The sequence below is a fragment of the Ptychodera flava genome, chromosome 9 (assembly GCF_041260155.1).
Source record: "Ptychodera flava strain L36383 chromosome 9, AS_Pfla_20210202, whole genome shotgun sequence".
In the NCBI taxonomy this organism is placed as follows: Eukaryota; Metazoa; Hemichordata; class Enteropneusta; family Ptychoderidae; genus Ptychodera; species Ptychodera flava.
The window spans coordinates 15254034-15274763 of record NC_091936.1 but is presented as its reverse complement, the minus strand read 5'-3'; the positions used below and the strand labels follow the sequence as shown (position 1 = coordinate 15274763).

The 20730-nt window shown below is 37.2% G+C and overlaps 1 protein-coding gene and 1 long non-coding RNA gene across 2 annotated transcripts; one reads left to right on the top strand and one right to left on the bottom strand.

Moving 5' to 3' along the window:
* Window positions 1-1249: 1249 nt before the first annotated feature.
* Window positions 1250-20709, bottom strand: LOC139140110 (uncharacterized). The gene is made up of 5 exons (XM_070709140.1): window positions 20491-20709; window positions 17340-17445; window positions 16225-16331; window positions 14483-14655; window positions 1250-1999 (listed from the first exon to the last, which is right to left on the bottom strand). The coding sequence occupies exons 1-5, from the start codon at window positions 20627-20629 to the stop codon at window positions 1724-1726; spliced, it is 801 nt and encodes a 266-aa protein (XP_070565241.1). The 5' UTR covers window positions 20630-20709; the 3' UTR covers window positions 1250-1723.
* LOC139140106 (uncharacterized) lies at window positions 2796-4998 on the top strand. Its single transcript, XR_011553945.1, has 2 exons — window positions 2796-2913; window positions 3914-4998. It is a non-coding gene; the product is annotated as an uncharacterized lncRNA (long non-coding RNA).
* Window positions 20710-20730: the final 21 nt, after the last annotated feature.

Below are 20730 nucleotides of genomic sequence, written 5' to 3'. Positions count from 1 at the left end.
TCGTAAAAATTGTGTGGGCTGTCGGACGAGGTGGTTGTTGCCTTAATGAGGGAAAATGATTTACGATTGACCTTGGGATAAAAATGCATGCACACTGTTCTGCAGTCAGTATTCCTCCACTAAAGATCCAATATTAATATACACACTACTTTGACATAAATATTTTGACAGAACTGAATCCAATCTAGTTTTTCCTGATCACCCAGCCTTCCAATGTAATATTCTGACTCTGGCATTAGAGCTTAATCAAAGCATGCCAAGAATATAGAGCAAATTAAAAAGACAGCTGGACTCTGACATGAATCTTTTCATCTGTGAAATGATCAGAAATGGTGTCATTTTAATTAACAAGATATTAAATATCACATCATCATAACATCAGACTCACGGCACACATCACAGATTGTATTAGACATTGATTACAAATTGCGTAGCTTTATGTTAAATTTCACAATGGCCTGACTTAATCTTTGACATGTCATTGAAAATGAAGATTTAAATGTCATTAAAAAGCAACCCTTGTCAGAAATTGGGTCAAAGGTCAATTATTTGAGAGAATTTTATGAGAGTACCTGATTTCTTGAAATAGACGCAGCATCAAACACCATATGTACAGAAAATAAAAACAAATATTTCCTTGAAAGAAAGTCCATGCATGTTGAGACAAATGAAACCTGCATATTCTGATATTGCTCTCGCCAAATCAGGTTCTCCAAAATAATTTACTAATGTACTGGATAAGTTTCTTACAAGTAATCCAGACCTTACTGCAAGATTGTTTTCGCACTCACTGGAAGTACTTCATGGTGGTGGAATTTGAGAAGTATTCCCACTGTCAATTGGGTGTATGAAAAGCACAAGGAAATACAGCAAATAGGTCGACATTGCTGATGGCATATGGCACACACACCTGATTGAGGTCATGTTTGATTTCATAGCCTCCCTGTCCTGATTCAACGTAAAGAGGGATGAAAGACAGACTCTTACAAAACATACAGAAATTTGTCTCATCTGTGAATTATGTACGCATCAATGCGAACAGCTCATTGACGTTTTGTCATCAATAATTTGTAATCTGCCAGAGGGATAATTTTCTACTGTGCAGTGTTCACGACGGTGATAACTGATCATTCTTCTGTATTGTGGAATTGTCAAGGGACCTATCTAATGGATTAATAGATAGGTGTACCTGTGTGCGCTTTTCCTGCCATCAATTGTTACATTGAAACAAGAGACGCATACTTTGAAATATAGTGGTGTGTGGGTGAAAACCACACCTGTTTATTCACCATAAATGATTTATCTTGAACAATTTTGTAATGTTGTTGCATCAATTTGAGGTAGAGAGGTGGAGGTGTACAACAGAAACATGTCCAGTGTTAATATCTTCACAAGCAGTGTGCTGACAACGGATTTCACATTCCATTTCCATTTTGATATTCACAGCAAGAAGATGTCATTTCATGGTGCACTTAATCTATTTTCCACATGCTGAAAACGTATGGTTGATCCAAACACATATGACAGCCACACTGACAACCAGGCATGCATCAGTAGCACCAGACTTTCCCATTGTAACTCATTTTTGACCACCTATCATCCAACTAGGGTAATAACATATTTTTGCCAATATAAAAATACAAAGTATACTTTTGACTATTCTTGCCTTATGACTATTCTCACATGTACTTTATCATAGTGTCAAAAAGTCAATTTTTTGTCTTCACCAAATAAACGGAATTAAGACAGCAGTGTTTTTCACATACTGCTGATATTGGGGATTACCACCCCACCTCTTGAGGGCGCTCTTCTCCAGCAACGGTATTCCACTGACCCTGATGAGTAGATAGGCTACAAACATTGGTGATAGAACACTGGTGTACTGATAGCCAGACATGATGGTTGATGCACTGACGAACAAGCCAGACCATAGAAGTATCTCGCCAAAATAATTTGGGTGTCGGCTTATGCTCCACAGACCAGTACTCATAAACTTTGTCTAAAATAGAAGAAGAATATATGAGATGTACTACTGTATCAGAATAGTTTCTTTTTCACCTTTCATTTATATGTATGACAGTCAAATTTTTTTATTAACATTGTTCATCAACATATTAAATTGTTACCAAAATAAAAGTATGACAATGATTTGTTCAAATAAGAATATTACCATCAGTCTCCTCTCATTCAGTTATGAAATGTACACGAACATATCATAGTGAAATGGGCAGAAATTAACTACACAAAACAGAGTATGAAAGAATAATCAATACTTAAGAGACAAAACACTTTCACTGATTATCAGATGCTGATATTGCATAAGAAATGCATTTTTCCATCGCCTGTTCTTCAACCAACAAAGTATATCAGTCATTTTTGTACAAATGGTCAGATTTATCATGTTCATTTGTACCATGTGGCAAGATTTGTCGAAAACCAAAGTCATGAGGCATTTTTTCATAGATGTTTGGCTAACTGACGGACTCTAGGCCTATTTTTCCTTACAAAAATTAATACGACTTTCTTTAGGGGCCTCTCGTCTACTCAAGACAGAATCCACCTCAGGAACAGATACTACGACTCCAGAACTTTTACAATACTTTTGTGACCTACAACTTGTCAGGTCTGGAACGTCGCTCGTATGCGCGATTATCAACGTCGCGCAAAATCGCGATGTTGTGTCACATGACAGAATATGTTTGCATATCGATCGGGTCACATCGATTGACGACCCAGTTAACCTTACGTTTGCAATTTGGTTAAAATTACCTACAAATTATCTATTTACCAGCCCGCCGAGTTCGCCTTCTGATTCATTTGCTTTCTAACTTTGGGCAAGAGGTCATTACCTGACGTCATTTCCGTATGGCTTCGCGCAGACGATAAGATATGAACGGGGGCGCGGACAGAATGGTAAGCGATTTTTTGTTGATGAAACGTCGGTTCGCAGATGATTTTGTGATATGTTTTGTGGTTAGAGAAGACATTCCATATTTTTGGCTTCATAGGGATATTTTACTTGAAAATTTGATGCACAAATATCATAATTTCGGCGATAAAGTGAGCAGTAATGTTTTATTACTGAAAATAATGTTTTGTGAACGACAGTGACGCATCATGTAAATCGATGCAATTTGTGGATTGAGCTAACGTATTACCAGTCATTTGAGGCAGCACTTTGGTCTAAATTCACCTTAAAAGTGTTGATACCGTACTAGTTTTTATCTTTGACGTAGTTTGATAATATTTACCTAAAAAACTCGGTCAAGACATTGTAATGTAAAAGAGTGATTTCGTAATGTTTTGATTTCGTTCGTAAACCCATATGGAGGTATGAGAGTGGTAAGCCTTAGCTTTTCCATACATTGATTACACGTAGCAAGTTTTAAGTCATACGTTTTAATTTCATTCGGAAAAAAACTAGCTTTTTGAATGCGTTATTTGATAAGTTTGAAGGCTGACTTTCTCACAGTCCTCACCAGCTGACATCTAGGTCTTCTCCATTTGCGCTGAATATGCCGAGGAAATGTCAGGCTGCTTTGTGTTAGACACAAAGCTCACTTGCTACCACAAGACAGCCTGGCTTATTTGGCACATTGCACAAATAGAAAAAACAACTCGTATGTTAGCTAGTGGACAGTGAAAAAGCCTAGACTCGTTTTACTACTAGAAAACATATTTTAGATTTGACTTTCGTCAACTTTCCAATACAGTTTGTCTGAGGTAGTACACTGTACAGATGATATGACAGTATTATTATAAGGTCAGAAGCTGTGGAAATAATTTTATTAGTGAAAATAGAAATCGAAAGCCCTGTAATAATTTTAACAAGTATGTGTGTATGTAAAACAGAAACAAGTGATACCAGAGTCAATATCATACATTACATTTTTTTAATTTATTTTGGTTGTAGCAATAAAGAATGATGTCATCTGATGCCCAACACCATTGTGAATTGCTGCTTCATACATGTAGGGTTTGCAGTGTCAGGTGTGATCCAACTCCATCAGCAGATAAAACCAAGTTTGCCGATGAGTTTAGATCTGTTTTCAACATAAACGTCATTGATGAAGACTCTGCAGTTTACCCAAGACTAGTCTGCCCAACCCATAAAGCGTTATTGTATCGATATAGACAGTGTCGGGAAAAGGATACTACTTTCTCAACATCCGTAACACTGTACAATTTCCAGCCCCATAGTGATACTTGTAAAATATGTTTTAGTTCATCTAAACATTGGGATCATGGATATGCAGCACCAAACTGTTCTCTTGTCGGGAGACCGAGAAAAAAACAACGGACAGCTGGCCCAGGCCGAGGTCACCGTGGTTCCAGTTCAGTTGACATAGACTCTCATAAAGCAGACTGGGAGCGAGCATGTGATGCAGAGCCTAGTCATTTAGATGACATCATAGATCTGAGTAAGACTCTTGACAGTGATGACAAGTGTAAACTTGTTTGTGAACTACTTGATACGATGAACAGTGACGAACTTTGTAATATTAGTTTTTATTTGGGTCAACAGCAGTCACAGCCTCTGTTATCAGATATTTCAAAAATATCTCAATATTATAAAGATTTGGAATTTCTCAAACTATTTGATGTAAATAGTTGGCTTTCTGAGAGAAACCAGGTTGTTTTGAATTTTGTCAAGGGTGTATCTTGTATTGATCCAATTGTATCAATGAAAACTAAATATTTGATGGGTTGTACACTGGAAAATATTTACAAGCTTAGGTGTCCTGCGTTTATCGGGCCACTATCATTTTTGACCAATTTAAGTACTTACACTGTTACTGGTAGTAAATCTGCTGTGAATATTGGCAATCCAGCTGGTGGTAGTTATTCCACAGTAGTTTCATGGTTAGATCATCAGGCGTCATCGGCCTGTGACTGTCCCCCAGGTGATATTGCTAATGTATTTGATAACCAGCAGGTTATAATGGGTCGGCATCAAGTGATGCCTGATAATAAAATCACAAGTAGTGTCATATGTAACCATTTGTGGATCCAGTTGGATTCTAATGGCAGTCTCCAGAAAAATGACCAGTTATTGCCAAGACAGTGGTTTAAATTAACAGGATTTGAGGACAAAGTTGTTGAAATTCGTGACTCTAATTCTAACCATTTTAAAATTCTTGATGAGATTCATTATGAGCAAGTGATCTATTTACTTGATTCGATTATAAAAGAAGTTGAACAAGAACAAAACTATACAGATGAAGGATATTTAGACCATGTAGACTATTTAGTCGAAAAAAATCAACATGAAAAATTGTATAGTAAATGTGCTAACTGTAATGTCGATGTCAAACGGGGAAAAGTAAAATGTGATTCTTGTGGAGTCAATTTAAAACAAGCCAAAGAACGTGCAAATGATTTTGAATTAATATCTGAACAATGTATTGCAGCAAACCGACAAACGTTCGCAGAGCTGACACTTTCCACTGACAACCAGAATACTTCTATTATTCACTGTGTAAATGATTCACCTTTGGGTAAATATAACCATGTAGAAAGTAACCATATATCTACCCCAAGGCTTTGTCTTTCTGATCCTGTTTTCTTAAATCCCAATAGTTATGAAAACTTGATTTTAATACTGAGAAAAATAGGTAAATCAAATGGAATCGAAAGATATGGGGGTACCCTTCGTAAATGGACCATTGTATTTGTGATGGTTTACCATATTTAAGCAATAATGCACCCCCTCCCGGCCCATAATGGACGAAAGCAAACTTTGCACGACATAATGTACGAGGCGAAGCCGAGTACATTATGGAGTGCAAAGTTTGCTTGAGTCCATTATGGGCCGGGAGGGGGTGCATTATTGCTATTATTTTATAGTTTTGGCAATGCCAGTGAATTTGTAGTTGTAGAAAACGAATAAAAAAGGAAATTTAAACTGAGTTTGAAGCCAGTGAGCGTCGTCCAGCATGATCGGCCCTGACTCTGTACATATTACATGCACTCCACACTGCACAGTGCACTGCACGTTCAGCACAAAAAATGACCAGCACTTTCACGGTTCATTTTGAATTGAAAAACGATGTATTTTCGAAGGAAATGAAAAGTAACTGCATCCCTACCGTCTATATCAAACTTGAAACATCACCTTTAAATATCATGCCATTCAAAAAATCGACACGGTGAAATGCCAGAGATGAAGAAAACGGAATGTTCATGCATCGACATCAGTATGATCAGCGAGCTGCATGGTATCAGCTGATCGATCATTATTATGTCGCTAGTAGTACAGCATTCATTGCAAACGATATCAACAGAGTTCAACATTGTTATTCAAATGTTTATATTTCAATAATAATTGTGTCTATAAATTTAATTTTCGATGGCTTCTTGAGAAGAGCTATTTTATTTCGGCGAACGACAGAACTTGATCTAAACGGGTGCTTGAAAGGTACAGTTTACAAACATACTGGAGGGTCTCGGTACCGTCGCGATATCGAGAACAAGGCAAGGTAAAATCACAGACATGGAGAAAAAAATGATGAATGAAAGTTGTCTCCGATTACAGTCAGTGCATCAGAATTAGGTGGCCGAGATGTTAGATCACGAGTCCACGGTCATCATGATTGTTGGTAGTAGAGTTGGACTGAGACTTGAATGGCTCCGTAGTATTTTAGACACTTCCGGTCAAGGTTGATGACAGCAAGCTGCCGTTGTTGGCCCGTTTACGGCTGGTTCGAGTAGCCTTTCACGCTTGCATCGTTTACATGGCCACGGACATACATAATATGCCATGTGTCAAACACAGTATCATCTAGGAGTTTGCAAATGTACACGGCAACGAAGCGAACCATGTTGTAAACAAACGTAGTAGTACAACCAGCGTATCGGACGGGGACTGCATGCTGAGCGCCAGCCAGCCAGACGACAAGTGCGTACGTGAGGACTCAAAAAATGTGATAAATCGTACAGTAAGATATTATTATCAATATTGTGCACCATTATCAAGATTTATAGTTTTGTGTATTACATGGTTTATCCGATATTTTCCCTCCTTTTAAATGCGCAGTCCTTTTTTCGTTTTCAAAAAAAAAAAACTTGCTCGCTGTGGGGCCGCAATGCTGAATAATGGAATACATTATCAGTAATAATGTATGGATATGACGTCACAAAATTCACTGGTATTGACAAAGCTATAATATAATTACTAATAATGCGAATTACTCAAGAAGTATTTGCATGTTTCCACTGTAATATATCTTTCATGGGGTACCCAAATCTACTGAAACACCACAATGAAATGCATGTGGGTTTAGTCTTACAATATTACCATGAATTTGACTGGGTTGTGCTAAAAATTGGGATGGGTCATTATGAAATGAATGTAATGAAATCATTCATGGAATTGAATTGGGTGCCATTTATGAGTGATATAGCTCGTATAATGGGATTCAAATCAGACTCTGCACAGGCAGCTGCAAAAAAATGCAGTGATAATCATAAGACTTGGATTTTGATACTGATTTATAACATAGGCACATTGAAAGAGCTTGTCTTACCTTATGTTAGAGCTTGTCTCTGCCATGGAATAAAACCAACAGCAAATTGCTTCATCAATGAATTTGTGAAGAAATCAAGAGCTCATGTACCAAATTTCATGTATGCAGTTGAGCAGTGTTTGACATATGCACAGTCCATTATCAATATGCGTATGGGTTTGAGAAGAAATAATTCTAGTCTCATCCAAAGTGCTAAATACAAAAGTGCAATGCTCTTCCATGGCAGAGTACATCCTCACTACCAGCAAATAGAAGTGCATGATGCCATTTACAGGTATATGATGCCAAGTGACTTGAAGGATTTGTTTGAAAACTATGAAACTATCAGTGTAAGTGGCAATGAATCCTTGGGTGAAGATTTTGACTTTGTTCTTGAAAATATAAATAAGCAACAAAAACACATGTTGCCAAAAGGTGTACCATCGACTAAAAAATGGTTAATTGTCTGTCGAAATTGGGAATCCCTGAGGGAGTTGAATACAAAAGCCACTGAACTGATGGGAATTGGAACAAATGAGAATTCACTAAAAGTAAGAAATATCACTCCTGCTGTAAATGCTTGGCGTAGCCGATTGCGTGAAACACAGTATCTCAATGACCATGGAGTCAATTGGTTGTCAAGTGTGTCTGGGGAACCCTTAGATCAGGATTTGCTTAAATTTTCCAGCTCAGCACAGCTGAAAAGAGCAAATTTCATCAACATCAATTATCTTTTCAGGAGCCGAATGATATACCTGAATACTATTTTCATCCAGTGTACATTACCTATGATGAGCGTATCATGTATAATGACATATCAAGGCAAACAAAAAATTTCATTAGAAATCAAATCTTATCATTTATTGATGATATCAGTGACACCACTGTCAAGTCTCTCCTGTTGGATGAGTTTAAAACAAATGTTGAGAAAGGTCGAAAAGAGCTGTATCTTCAGTTTTATCGAAAAGTAATAGACTGTGTAGATGTACAAAGTGCACTCACCCAAGCAAATGTTGTCATGGTCTCTGATGATGAAATTGAATAGACTTCAAATATCATGAAGTAAATCCCATCAACAAACTTTAAATCTATCAGAAGTTGAGGGGAGAATGAACACAGGCTTAATCAGCTTGTACACTGTAGTTGTCCATTAAAGTCACAGCTGTATCTTTTTGGATATTTTCAAGTAAAGCCCAGTTTCTTGATCAGTTCCCACAGTATTGTAAAATACCCAATATATATTGTTTGTCAACATGGTCTATATCTGCACAATGAAATCTGGATTTGAATGCAATTTTTGTCAACATCAATGCAAATTGTACAAAACAGTTTGTGTTTAGAACCAAAATATTTGATGTTTTATTCTGCTGTAGAAAGTTGAACAAGAAACCACAGATACACGGAACCAAAATAGAGTAAAAACAGCTATAGTTACAGACAGTGAAGTTTTAAATAATATCCTCAGTATACAGGTTTCCAATCTACTTTGTAGTACATGTCACAACAATCTGATGAAAATCAGATGTAGAGCACGGCGACGTCTATACTTAGGCGGTATTCTGCTGCTGTCGGCTCACACTACGTACATCTGATTTTAATCAGATTGTTGTCACAAATACTTTCCAAGTGCAAAATATAATATTTTGCTTCATTTTTTTTCTAGAAAGTGATTTTGAGTTCAAATATGAATTCAACTGCAAATCCTGCATTAGTGCATCAGAAAAATCACAATGGTGTTGGGCATCAGAGAGACAGAATGATAGTATTCATCTTTAATACTCTGACTGAATTATAGTATGTGGTTTTATAATGTTCTAGACTTTGCCAGTGTTGAAGAGGACTTGCAACGTATTCATGTGTTATGTACACTTAACACTATCAATCATAACTGCCCAGTTTTTGAGAATGTAAAACATGTACATGTTTGTATGAGTCTTCTGTTATGTTTCTCAAATAGATTTGAGAAATCCTTACAGATAAAGGCAGTGTTCCTTTGGAAGTTCAGAAATAAAAGCTGGTTATAAAATTACAAACATTTGACATATTTTGTCAGTCATATTTTATGGATATATACAGTGCCCTATTTTACTGGAATAAACTCAATTACTAACTGTCGTATTAACATACATTCATCAGTAATATGCCAATAAATGGTTAAAAAAATGTTGCTTGATATTTTAAATGGCTGTTTGAGGGCATATTTTTCTGAATGATTTCACAAGTTTAAATCCAAATCTAAATTTGTAACATTCTTAAAAACTTCATAAAATGCCAAAATTTGGCCTACAAATTTGCCCAGTGACATCAAACCCCAGCACAGCGTTTGCAAAAAACTGAAGCAATACTGGTGAAAAACAAAGTGGAACACTCCAAACATGAATTTATGCCACACTTCACACAATGGGGCCAGCTTTCCTTTTTACGACCATCTCGCTTTCTGTCGCATCCAAAGCAAACTACTTTCTGATTTTTGTTGGCTAAGTTTGCTTTACGACATGCATGTTTCTGAGAAGGGGTATCAGGGTTGTCCTGGTGAACAACTGCTGATCTTGAAATTGGTAAAGTGTTTTGTAGGAGTTTCTTCTGTTGGCCAGGAACAAAACTCATGTTACCATTAAGTTGGAGGGACTGGGTGGAATGACACTTAGTACATTTTTGGGGTCAATACCAAAGTTTTCCAAAGTCATACTGGTTGATTTTGCTGCGTTGAAAGCCATTATTGATTTGTTATTTACGAAATTCTGTTCCAGTTCTTCATTGCCACTGTAAAAACCTTTGCCTTGTATGTCTTCTGTAACTAGAAAGTACCTGAGTTGATTGGCCGGTGCATATTTTAAAGCATATCGGTGGAAACCACGAAGACGTCTTGATTTTCTACATATTGCGTTATGTTTTTGCTTGGCAACCTGACTACTGAGCTCCTGTGATAGTGTACCTACACCAGCCTGCCTAACACTAATAGCATCTTCAGCTGTTGGTTCATTGGCCCTACTCCTGATGCCTTTGATGTATGTATGATTGGGACCAAAGTCTGCATGTTGATCTCTATTACCCTGACTATCGCTAGTATCAGTAGTTGGCAGAGCAGCACCAGTACTAAGAAGGTTTGCAACCACACCTTCTGGCAAATAAACAACTGGTATGTTACCAGTATCTACCAAAATATGTTGGATAGCATCATCTATTGTAAATCAAAACAAATGATACATTTAAGTTAGCATTCCTACTTTTATACATCAATCTACTATAATATGCAATAAAATGTTGAAATAACAAACTGCAAAAATGGTATTGAATCCAGCACTTGCCAAATTTTAGAATAGATAATTTAATCCAGTTGAACTGTAACCAAGGAGACAGAAGTCAGTACACAACATTACAACATTGTTCATACAAAGTGAGTTAGTAGATTTACAACCTGTGGTCAAAATCGAAGTAAGAGAATCTACGATCAGCAATTTTCTATGTTGGCTCTGACGTAAACCACAGGATTGAATGTTGGACTCATGAGGAATATGATCGATCAGGCCATGGATATGTATATTTTTACGACTCCATGATGCCAAGGCCATATACAAATGTGAAGGCTGCCACTTACACCACTCAATCTTACTTTCGTCCCTGGCATTCATATTTTGAAACAATTGCAAATCTGTTAGCTCTGGCATAGCATGGGATCTATTAAGATATTTTGCGACACGACGGCAGACACACGTACGTACTTATATGATCAAGATCCCAACTGGGATACGATTTCAATAAAGGCTTACATGTACTCCCGGCATGTACTTTACTTTACTTTACGTAGCGACGGCTTACGTGCTCTAGCTTCATTCAACAGCCAATATTTCAAGAGAACGAACGAGCATTGCATTAATTTTTGAATAGCTACATTTTATTACAAATACTTGTTGCAATTCATCTTAATTTACAAGAAATCAACATAAATTTACATTGTGTTACAAAAAACTCACCAGACGTACGATCGTCCTCTACTTTCGGTGTGAAGGCCGCCATCTTGGTCGGCGCAATGGATTATGGGAGCAAACATCGCGACTATGCGCGATTTTGCGCGACGTTGATAATCGCGCATACGAGCGACGTTCCAGACCTGCTTGTAGGAGCTCATTTTGAAGCTCAAAGCGTAAATGAAGTTTTGACAGGCTTATTTTTGTAAAAATTGAAAATTCAATTTTTCCCTTGAAGTTAACAATGGGATAGAGGCCATCTTAAATTTAAAATGTCAATAAATGTCAGATGGTCTGTTTGTCCATTATCAAAATTTGCATGGCAACCCCTGATATCTATTCTTGAATTTGCAAGAGAATGGTTGAAAGTTTGCTTGTGATAAGTTTGAGCTAAAGCTTGTGCGTCTTTCATTTTCGAGGCGCAGACTACCTTAATAGTCGCGCCAGCGGCTTACTGACTACGCATGCGCTTATTCATAATATACTATGTGAGTAACCGGAAGTGTACCTTCTTTCGTGGGCGCCGCCATGTTTTTTTTTTGAGTACTCGTAAATAAACAAATACGAAACAAATTACTGTTATATAACATGCCTTTTATAAAATATACCTCTTTTATTAGCCAGTAAATGTTATTATGCACCTTGTCGCTGATACAAAATATCGTTAATATAGATAAAGGGAGAAAACTGTCGTGCATATGAACGGGGGCATACGCAAAGAATGCTGGGATTGAATTATAGAAGAGCGCCCCCTGTGTCAATAATTAGATTCAAAAATTGCCAGTTTTTAGACGGAACGCTATAGTTTTCAGCTTGCAAGTGGAAGGTGGGCAGTGCGGTTACCATTGCAATGATAATGATTGCATAATACGTCCCTTGTTTAACGCAATAGGCTGTTATCATTGTAAAAATTGCCAATTTTTGTCCAAAATTTTTACACGCTACAGAAAATCTATACCTGCCCTGCTGACGTCGTGTACGTACGTGAACTGCTTTCATCAGAGGGAAACTGGGCATAGTTGTCATATAAACGTTTATGAAGTAACAATTACAGTTTATCATGAATCAATATAAATAACATTGCCAATCTTAACCCTGGCGCGACACCAAGGGCTGAGCCCTATATAATATTCCTTTGAAAAAAATACCGTCAAGGACACTATGTGCTCACATTCGGTTTGAATTGGTCCATTCCAGAAATATTTAAACCAGGAAAAACAAGAATGACAAAAGCAAATAAGGTCTCAAACTTAGGTACTGGAGGTCATCTTTATGAACATGCATATCAACTTCTATAGCAATGGGACAAGCAGATCCTAAATACATAAGCAAATGTCAACAAAAAACAGAGAAGGCTTGATAAAAAGAAAAGGTGGGAGTGGGCAAAAAATGCACAAGGGATCTGGTAAAAAAGTAATGCTACATCATTGATCTTCTAAACCCTACCCCCTCCTGCATATCAAATGTTCCACCCCTTGGTATTACATAAGACCAAATGACAGGAAGTACATTTACAACCTTGGAGATTTTTAATTAATGCCATGAGTGTTATCATTCTAATGTAAACAGCATTTAAGTTAGTTACAGATAGTGAAATGCCTTCCACTGTGGGTGGTGATTACAACATCTGGAATTATCCTGGATCCAAATTTCTCATCAGTTTTTGTATGTCTTACATAGAAAAGTTGCAAAAATTGGTCAAAATGAAAAAAATCACCTCAGCTTTGTTTTCTGGATCAAATTTTCTACAAATGGTATCAAATATGACAAAATTATGTTCACAGCCTTCAAAATTGTCTCACAACATATCCTGGGTTAGTATAGGTCATTTAAGGTCACAAACTGAGAAACGTACCTAAAATATACAAATTTTGGGGTTTCCCAACACTTTGAGCAGAAAATTTATCTGATAACATCTTTCGGGACTTTATACCAAATTACAAAGCTATCAAACGAGGGACTTTATACCAAATTACAAAGCTATCAAACAGTAATGTTGAGACAAAGTTTTTTGACCAAAAATGACAATATTGCCTTAAAAATACAATTTTTTATATTTCAGGACAATTTCCACATATCTAAGTATTGTCAACTCTGTACGTCTGTGTACGAAATATGAAAGCTGTCTGTCCAGGGGTTTTAAAAAGGAAACACTGTCTAAGATTTTTTGACCAAAAATGACAGAATTGCACAAAAATAGATATTTTCCCAATTTTGTCATAATTTCAACAAATTATAAGAGTAACACCCTTGCAAAGAGACAACCCAAATTTGAGAGCGATTGGGCCGGCGGTTTCAGAGAAGAAGAATTTTTACTGAAAATGAGAAAAATCCCAAAAAATTCAGCAAAAATACAAAATCAAGGATATCTTCACAATATTCATAAAACTGTATAAGGTTAACCTAAGGTACTTGCACACAAATTTTCAAATCAATCAAAACAGCGGTTCTCGAGATATTAATTCTTGACCATTTTCACATTTTGTAAGCTCATTTGCATAATTTTGGCAATGCAGACTTCATTTGAACAAAATCCCATCTATAGCCCAGGATGCATCCACACACCAAATACCAAGCTGAAACGTGCAGCGGTTTGCGTGTTTTTGATGTTGACGGACATACTGTACATACATACATACATACATCATACATACATACATACATACATACATACACACATACATACAGACGCCATCGACTTCAGACTATATTATAAACTCACATTGGTAAAACCAAATGTGAGCTAAAAATACTAAGATGGCAGGTGCTGCAGTTTAGGAGTTTTCGATGTTGACAGACAGATAGACAAACACAAATACATACATACAGGCAATTTTTCCAACCTATAAGAATAGTTCCCATTGGCTCATATACGTATGGCCATGTGGGAGCTAAAAATGGGACCTCTTGGACGATGTTGCTTTGTGGGAAATCTGGACCCATTTTTCTTCAATATTCCAAACAAAGTTCAAACCTGATAAATGGCAAAAGCACTACCATGGAACTTACCGCATTATCTGGGTTACTACGGAAAGACGATTTCTGATAATCAGAAATGGCTTCCATCAGGAAACCTATCGCCCATAGTGACCAGCCAACGTAATCCCTAGTAGTCAGTTCCTTGTCTTTCTTTTCAGAGTTCAAGATCAAAGTTGGTGCAAGTGTGACCCAGACCCATAATGCTGTGCAGAAGAAAAAAACATAAATTTAATGAATTGGTTCTATGCTGAAGCCAATCTTAATTCTAAATTAACTCTATTGCATGTATATGCAAAGTATATTAACAAGCATTGTTTAGTATGCAAATCAACCAGTAATGAGTCATTATCAGTGGAAAATATTAATTTGCCTAAAATTGTGCATTAGAAGTCACCTCATATAGACTATTTTTTCAAAGAGGTATTATGGGTAAATGATAGTTATGGTGACATAGCACTTTATTTTGAGTAACAAAATCTGCCCAATGTGACTGAAGTCTCTCAAATTAAAAACGATCGTAATACGCATAATAAACACTTATAAAAAAACCAAGGGAGAAAATGAGGAAAACCAATGCACATTGGTAAACGGAGTACATGTTGCTTTTGTGGTATGCCCTGGCAATCTATAAATACTTGAAAATGTAATTTTGTTGAAGGCCAAATTGAGAAAGATAATTATGACAGCCTTGATCAAAATAACTCCCAAGCTTAAATCATCAATGAAGAGGTGAAGATTTGGTGTGTATCATGGTACTTGCTATTCAAAGCAAGGATAGCTGTTGTCATTAAGGAAGAATGCACATTGAGGACAGATATTCAGACTCTTAAACGTATACCGTACAACTACACTTTTTGGTCTACCTCTTGTGGGGGCTTATTTTAAAGCTCATTGAGTAAGAAAAATTTTCACCATCTTTTTTTTTGAAAATCAAATCTTTCTTTTTCTTCATAGAGTTTAACATACGGATGGCGGCCATTTTGAATTTCAAATATCGGTAAATGTTAGGTAATTTGTTCCTCCGGTACCAAACTTTGCATGGTGACCTCGGATTTTTATTCTCGATTTGGCAAGACAATGGTAGAACATTTCCTGGAGAAAAGTTTGAGCAAAAGTTTAAGTCTTTCACTTTTGAGGTGCATAACTATCTTAAGTCTTTGGATAAACCACAGGGCGTTGTCTATATGTCCGTCCCCAGGGATGGGTAGGTGTTTCGTTGTATCGCTAATAAAGATATATTCTACCAACCTTTGGTGTTTCGGTCTTAACTTAGCACTGCCCTTGACAATCTTGCGTATACGTTTTATCAACATGCTGCGTCTATTATCTGATGAGTTTGAGTGCCTAATTAGCCAAAGTAATCAAGGGTAAATTACTAATCTGTGGACGCTCTCACCAGATTATCACCAGATTAAATTTGACAAAGTCAACAACGAATGCACCAGCAAGGTCTTCAGTTATACCTTGCTGGTGCGTTCGTTGTTGACTTTGTCAAATTTAATACGGTGATAATCTGGTGAAAGCGTCCACAGATTAGTAATTTACCCTTGATTACTTTGGCTAATTAGGCACTCAAACTCATCAGATAATAGACGCAGCATGTTGATAAAACGTATACGCAAGATTGTCAAGGGCAGTGCTAAGTTAGGACCGAAACACCAAAGGTTGGTAGAATATATCTTTATTAGCGATACAACGAAACACCTACCCACCCCTGGGGACGGACATGTAGACAACGCCCTGTGGATAAAATGTCAAAAGGTAAATATTACCTTGGATAGTCCAGTAGATGAAAAATATTAATGGCTTGCCTCGGACTTTATCAAACCGAGAATCTTTACCTTCCCGCAACACTCTTGTAAACAAAAATAGACCAAGTCTGTAGAGAGAGAGATAGACAGATAGAAATAGACAGAGAGAAGACAACACCGTCGATATCCTTACTCCCAAGTTCTCCTACCCCAATGAAATCAAATTTTACTCGATTATGGTGCAGACAAGGGTTCACTGGGAAAACACAATTTCTTCTGAAACAGCAATAAATGCAAAATGGTAACACTATGCATTTGAATCATCATCATTCATTCGATTCTTTATCTCCTGGGTAAAGCTTACCTTGACCGTCACATGCTATAAGATAGTGACATGAGTGTTTAAAGGCGTAGTCTCCCTTTAAAAGGACGCGAACCTATGGCAGCGTTCATTGTGTAAGTGGACACCAAACAAGCAACACGTGGGCACATATGCTCCAGAAAATGCCACTTTTTAGTTTTCCCCGGCCGCAAAAACACAGAAGACTGCCAAGCGGTCAGCGCGAACTTGCTGCCAATCGAACTCTGTGGTTATATTCAAAGTCTAATGCGACTGGAAGACAATTTTTTAGGAAATTCGAGCGTTGGTGGTAGGGAATCAATGACCGTTGGCGATTTGAACTGACCATCAATCAAAAGCTTGTATAAACTCTGTTTGCAGGATTAGCAAAAGGTGACAAAAGGTTGAGATCAATTTGAGTAATTAATGTTATAGAAATCAAACATCGTACTGGCCAAGTGTTTGACTGGGAGGAGAACTCCACTAATGCGAGAACCTGGGATTGAAAAGTGCGGCTATAAGATAGTGACATGATTATAACAATGGGATCGTTCATGTACACACACAGTGTTGAATAATTGTGCACCAAATACATAAAATGATTAACATTGCACAAGCAGCTGAACAAAATTGTATATTATTTTCTTATATCTGCTGTGGTCTTTTAAACTGTGAAGAAACCTCGCTGAATATGTGACATACAATCCATATCTACATGTACCCTGGACAATTATTTGTGCCAGAATCCAAAACAGTAGATATGGCATGGCTTTCAGTGACTTTTTTACCAAATTACCTGAGTCCCCAGACAACGACCATTCCACTCTGTATCTTCTGTCTTGTAAAGTACGTCTCACCCCATCTCAGCGTCTGCAAAGCCAGGAATATGAATGTTCCTGAGCCTGAAGGAAACACAAACAAAACAAATGAATGATGCATCTAAGTAGCTTGTTTCAATGGTGTTCCCTGTGTCAATGAAGTGGTACACACAGTGACACTGGCACAACAAGACTGACAATCACCATTCATAATGATGCACGTATGAGATAGATAATAAAGATCAAAATTGTCTAAAATATCTTTCTGCTTTATCATTTGTGTTGGCTCATTTTAATACTTGTGGAGATATAAAATGGTCACAGTCTCATTACGGTGAAAAGAATAATTTAATTTTGCCCAATAGAGTTAACACAGTGATGACAACCATTTTGAAATTAAAGTATTGGTAAATTTAAGTAATTTGTTTCTCTAATAAAAATACTTGCACAGTGACCCCTGATTTTTTTTCTTCATTTTGGAACAGGATGGTTGAAAGTTTCCCTGGGGAAAAAGTTTGAGCAAGTTTTTCTCTCATTAGATACTACCTTCAACAATGTATAAGGCTACCTTTGTATTACAGTAAACTATGACTGCAGCAAATATGAGTAGACTGTCTATTTAGTCATTATTTGTTTGTTGTTTTTAGCCTAGCTGTTCCTTTTCAATTTTGTTATTCATTTTTGTCTGATCTGATTTTTTTTCCTTACTTGTTTGCTATTCAGTTTGTGACCCTTTTGGGCAGGCTAGCCTAAGGCTGTAAGTCCTCCAGCAGAGTTACGTAATCCTAGCTTTTTTTGTTGACCCTAGACTTTTACCTACCAAATTTACCATAACCCTTTAGCTTGTTGTAGCAAAATTGGATCTATTATGCTGAAATAGGGAGAAAGGGTTCCTACAAAGTTCCAAGGTTACACATTTTGACATGACAGCAAGATTTGTAAATTATTGCTAGAAGTAGATGATTGACAGTGGTTTTGTGATGTTATTCATATTGTTTTGTTTTATGTTATTTTTTAGCAAGTGTATTTTATGATGGATTCGGGGTTCTGACACTGAGTGTTTTCTCAAGAGTACATGATTGTGCAAATCCCTCTACTTAAACAAAACCCCCTTAAAAATAAATAGAAATACAAACAATGTCCCCCTCTACAAGGACATCTTGTTACCAGTACACAGAAAATTGATGCATTCCACACGATGTTTAACAAACTAACATTACATGCAGAATAATGGTACAAGCGATGCTTGATGGAGGTAGTAGAACGGAACGGCCACGGGATATCATTCTACCTCCATGATCCTCCTGTAGGTAATACGTGTACGTGCACTATGGAAGACCGGTCACGACATGCGACATGCGACCTGCGACTTCAAAACTGCGACCTGCGTGTTTGTCAAACTGCGACCTGCGACTTCACAACTGCGACATGCGACAACAACACGTAACGTTTCATGGTGTTTTCCTCAGTATTAGATTGGAGGCGTCTTGCGTGAACTTTAATCCTTTGAGCGCCAAAGTCTATTTTTGTCCCCTTTATATAATAAAACCCCTGTCAATTTTTCTCCAATTTTTGCAAAAAAATTGGGAAAAACCTGTAGCCAATGAAATGTCGATGAATGTTCGATTTGGTCCAAAATTATCAAAAAATTACAGAAAAATCATACAATTGGTAAAATTTTGCACTAAAATTTTGGTGGGAGAAAATTACAGCGCTCAAAGGGTAAAACGTGGAAAGGAGATTTAACGTTCAACATCGATCAATTAATAAGCCATTGCTTTCGCTTTGGTAAATCGTTCACCAAGTCTGGCAAAACTCAATTCATGTACACACCAGTTCACTCATTTTCATCTGGAGAGATAATTTTATGACGGAAATGTTGACAGTCCGTGTTAATGCATGGAAAATAATATGCTACGTGATAGGCATTTATATGTATAGGCCTATATTATAATTTCAAATTATTTTAGATATTCTTCGTCTGCCTTACCTCGCTTCTTTCCTTATGTTATCGACAAACTTTTTGATTTTTAGAAATCTCTGGTATTTATCCTCATTTCACTGTGGTATAACCATCTAGCTGTCTGTTTAATTCATCAGTTGTCCCCCCTGTATCATAACTGCGTCAGTGTCATTGCAAACATTCGAATTTTCAGTTATTGTCGTTCATTTTCTAACATTTCCAGTTTTGTTCCAATTCTCTAGTGATTGATCATCGGATGTTGTTACTTTTCGTCAAAAAATCGAATTGATCCAACTTTTGTTCAGTTGGAAAAATAAAATATTCTTACTGGTTAACTTCGGACTACATTTGTCTACACAAATAACATATGCAAAGTAAAGCAGTTAAAATAATACTGATATTGACAGAAGTGCAAACATATTTGCTAACCATGAATAGCCAGAGACCGACTCAAGTTCTTTATAGATAACGCGAGTTAAAACTGTAAAACAGGACATAATTAAACCCTCCTACAATCCTATTTTCAGTCTTTAAGCCTAATATGTACATACTATAATATGTACATATTATTTTTGTGTGTATATAATATTTTAGATCATGTAGGCAGAAAAGTTCCAGAAACTATTAAACACTGATGTAGACGTTTAAAACCCTATTGCTATTGCATTATTTCAGATCGGTTTGCCTTTCGTAAGAAGGAAAATAAATTTGTGCTCTTCGTTTGTGGAATTCTCTACCGTCACAGCTTCACGCACTTCTATCGCTGGTTGAATTCTTTCGCTGGCCGATTTTTGCGTAGGCCAGCGGTGCGAAAATAATGCTCTGGTCGCGAGAATGCGGTAAACCGGCTGTTTTAATATAGTGCAATGGTGTCCCTCGTGTTTTTCAGGCTCGTGTTCAGAGCAATGGTGCGAACAAATCAAGACTGATATCGCAGTTTGACAAACACGCAGGACGCAGGTCGCTGTTGTGAAGTCGCAGGTTAGGCCTACGCCTTGGTCTAAATGCCGAAGTCGCAGGTCGTATGTTTCAAACTCGCAGGACGCAGGTCGCAGTTTTGAAGTCGCAGGTCGCATGTCGCATGTCGTGACCGGTCTTCCATAGTGCACTGCATAAATCCAATAAAACATGCCGGTAAACGTGAGTACAAAGGTCACAGGACCTACCTGCCAGGTCGTAGAACTTCTCCGTCTGGAAGAATGCGGCAATAGCGAACAAACCCCACTGAATTCCAATATCGTAAACCAGACTACGAATCAGCATATTGCCCATGAGACCCGCCATCTTAGAACTAATTTGGCCCATGTCAAGGTCTCTTATGCAAGCATTTCGTAACAAACGGACGATGGCATGCAAATGCTGAGTGCAACAGTTGGCGCCCTGCCTGCGTTATGTTTATGTCACGT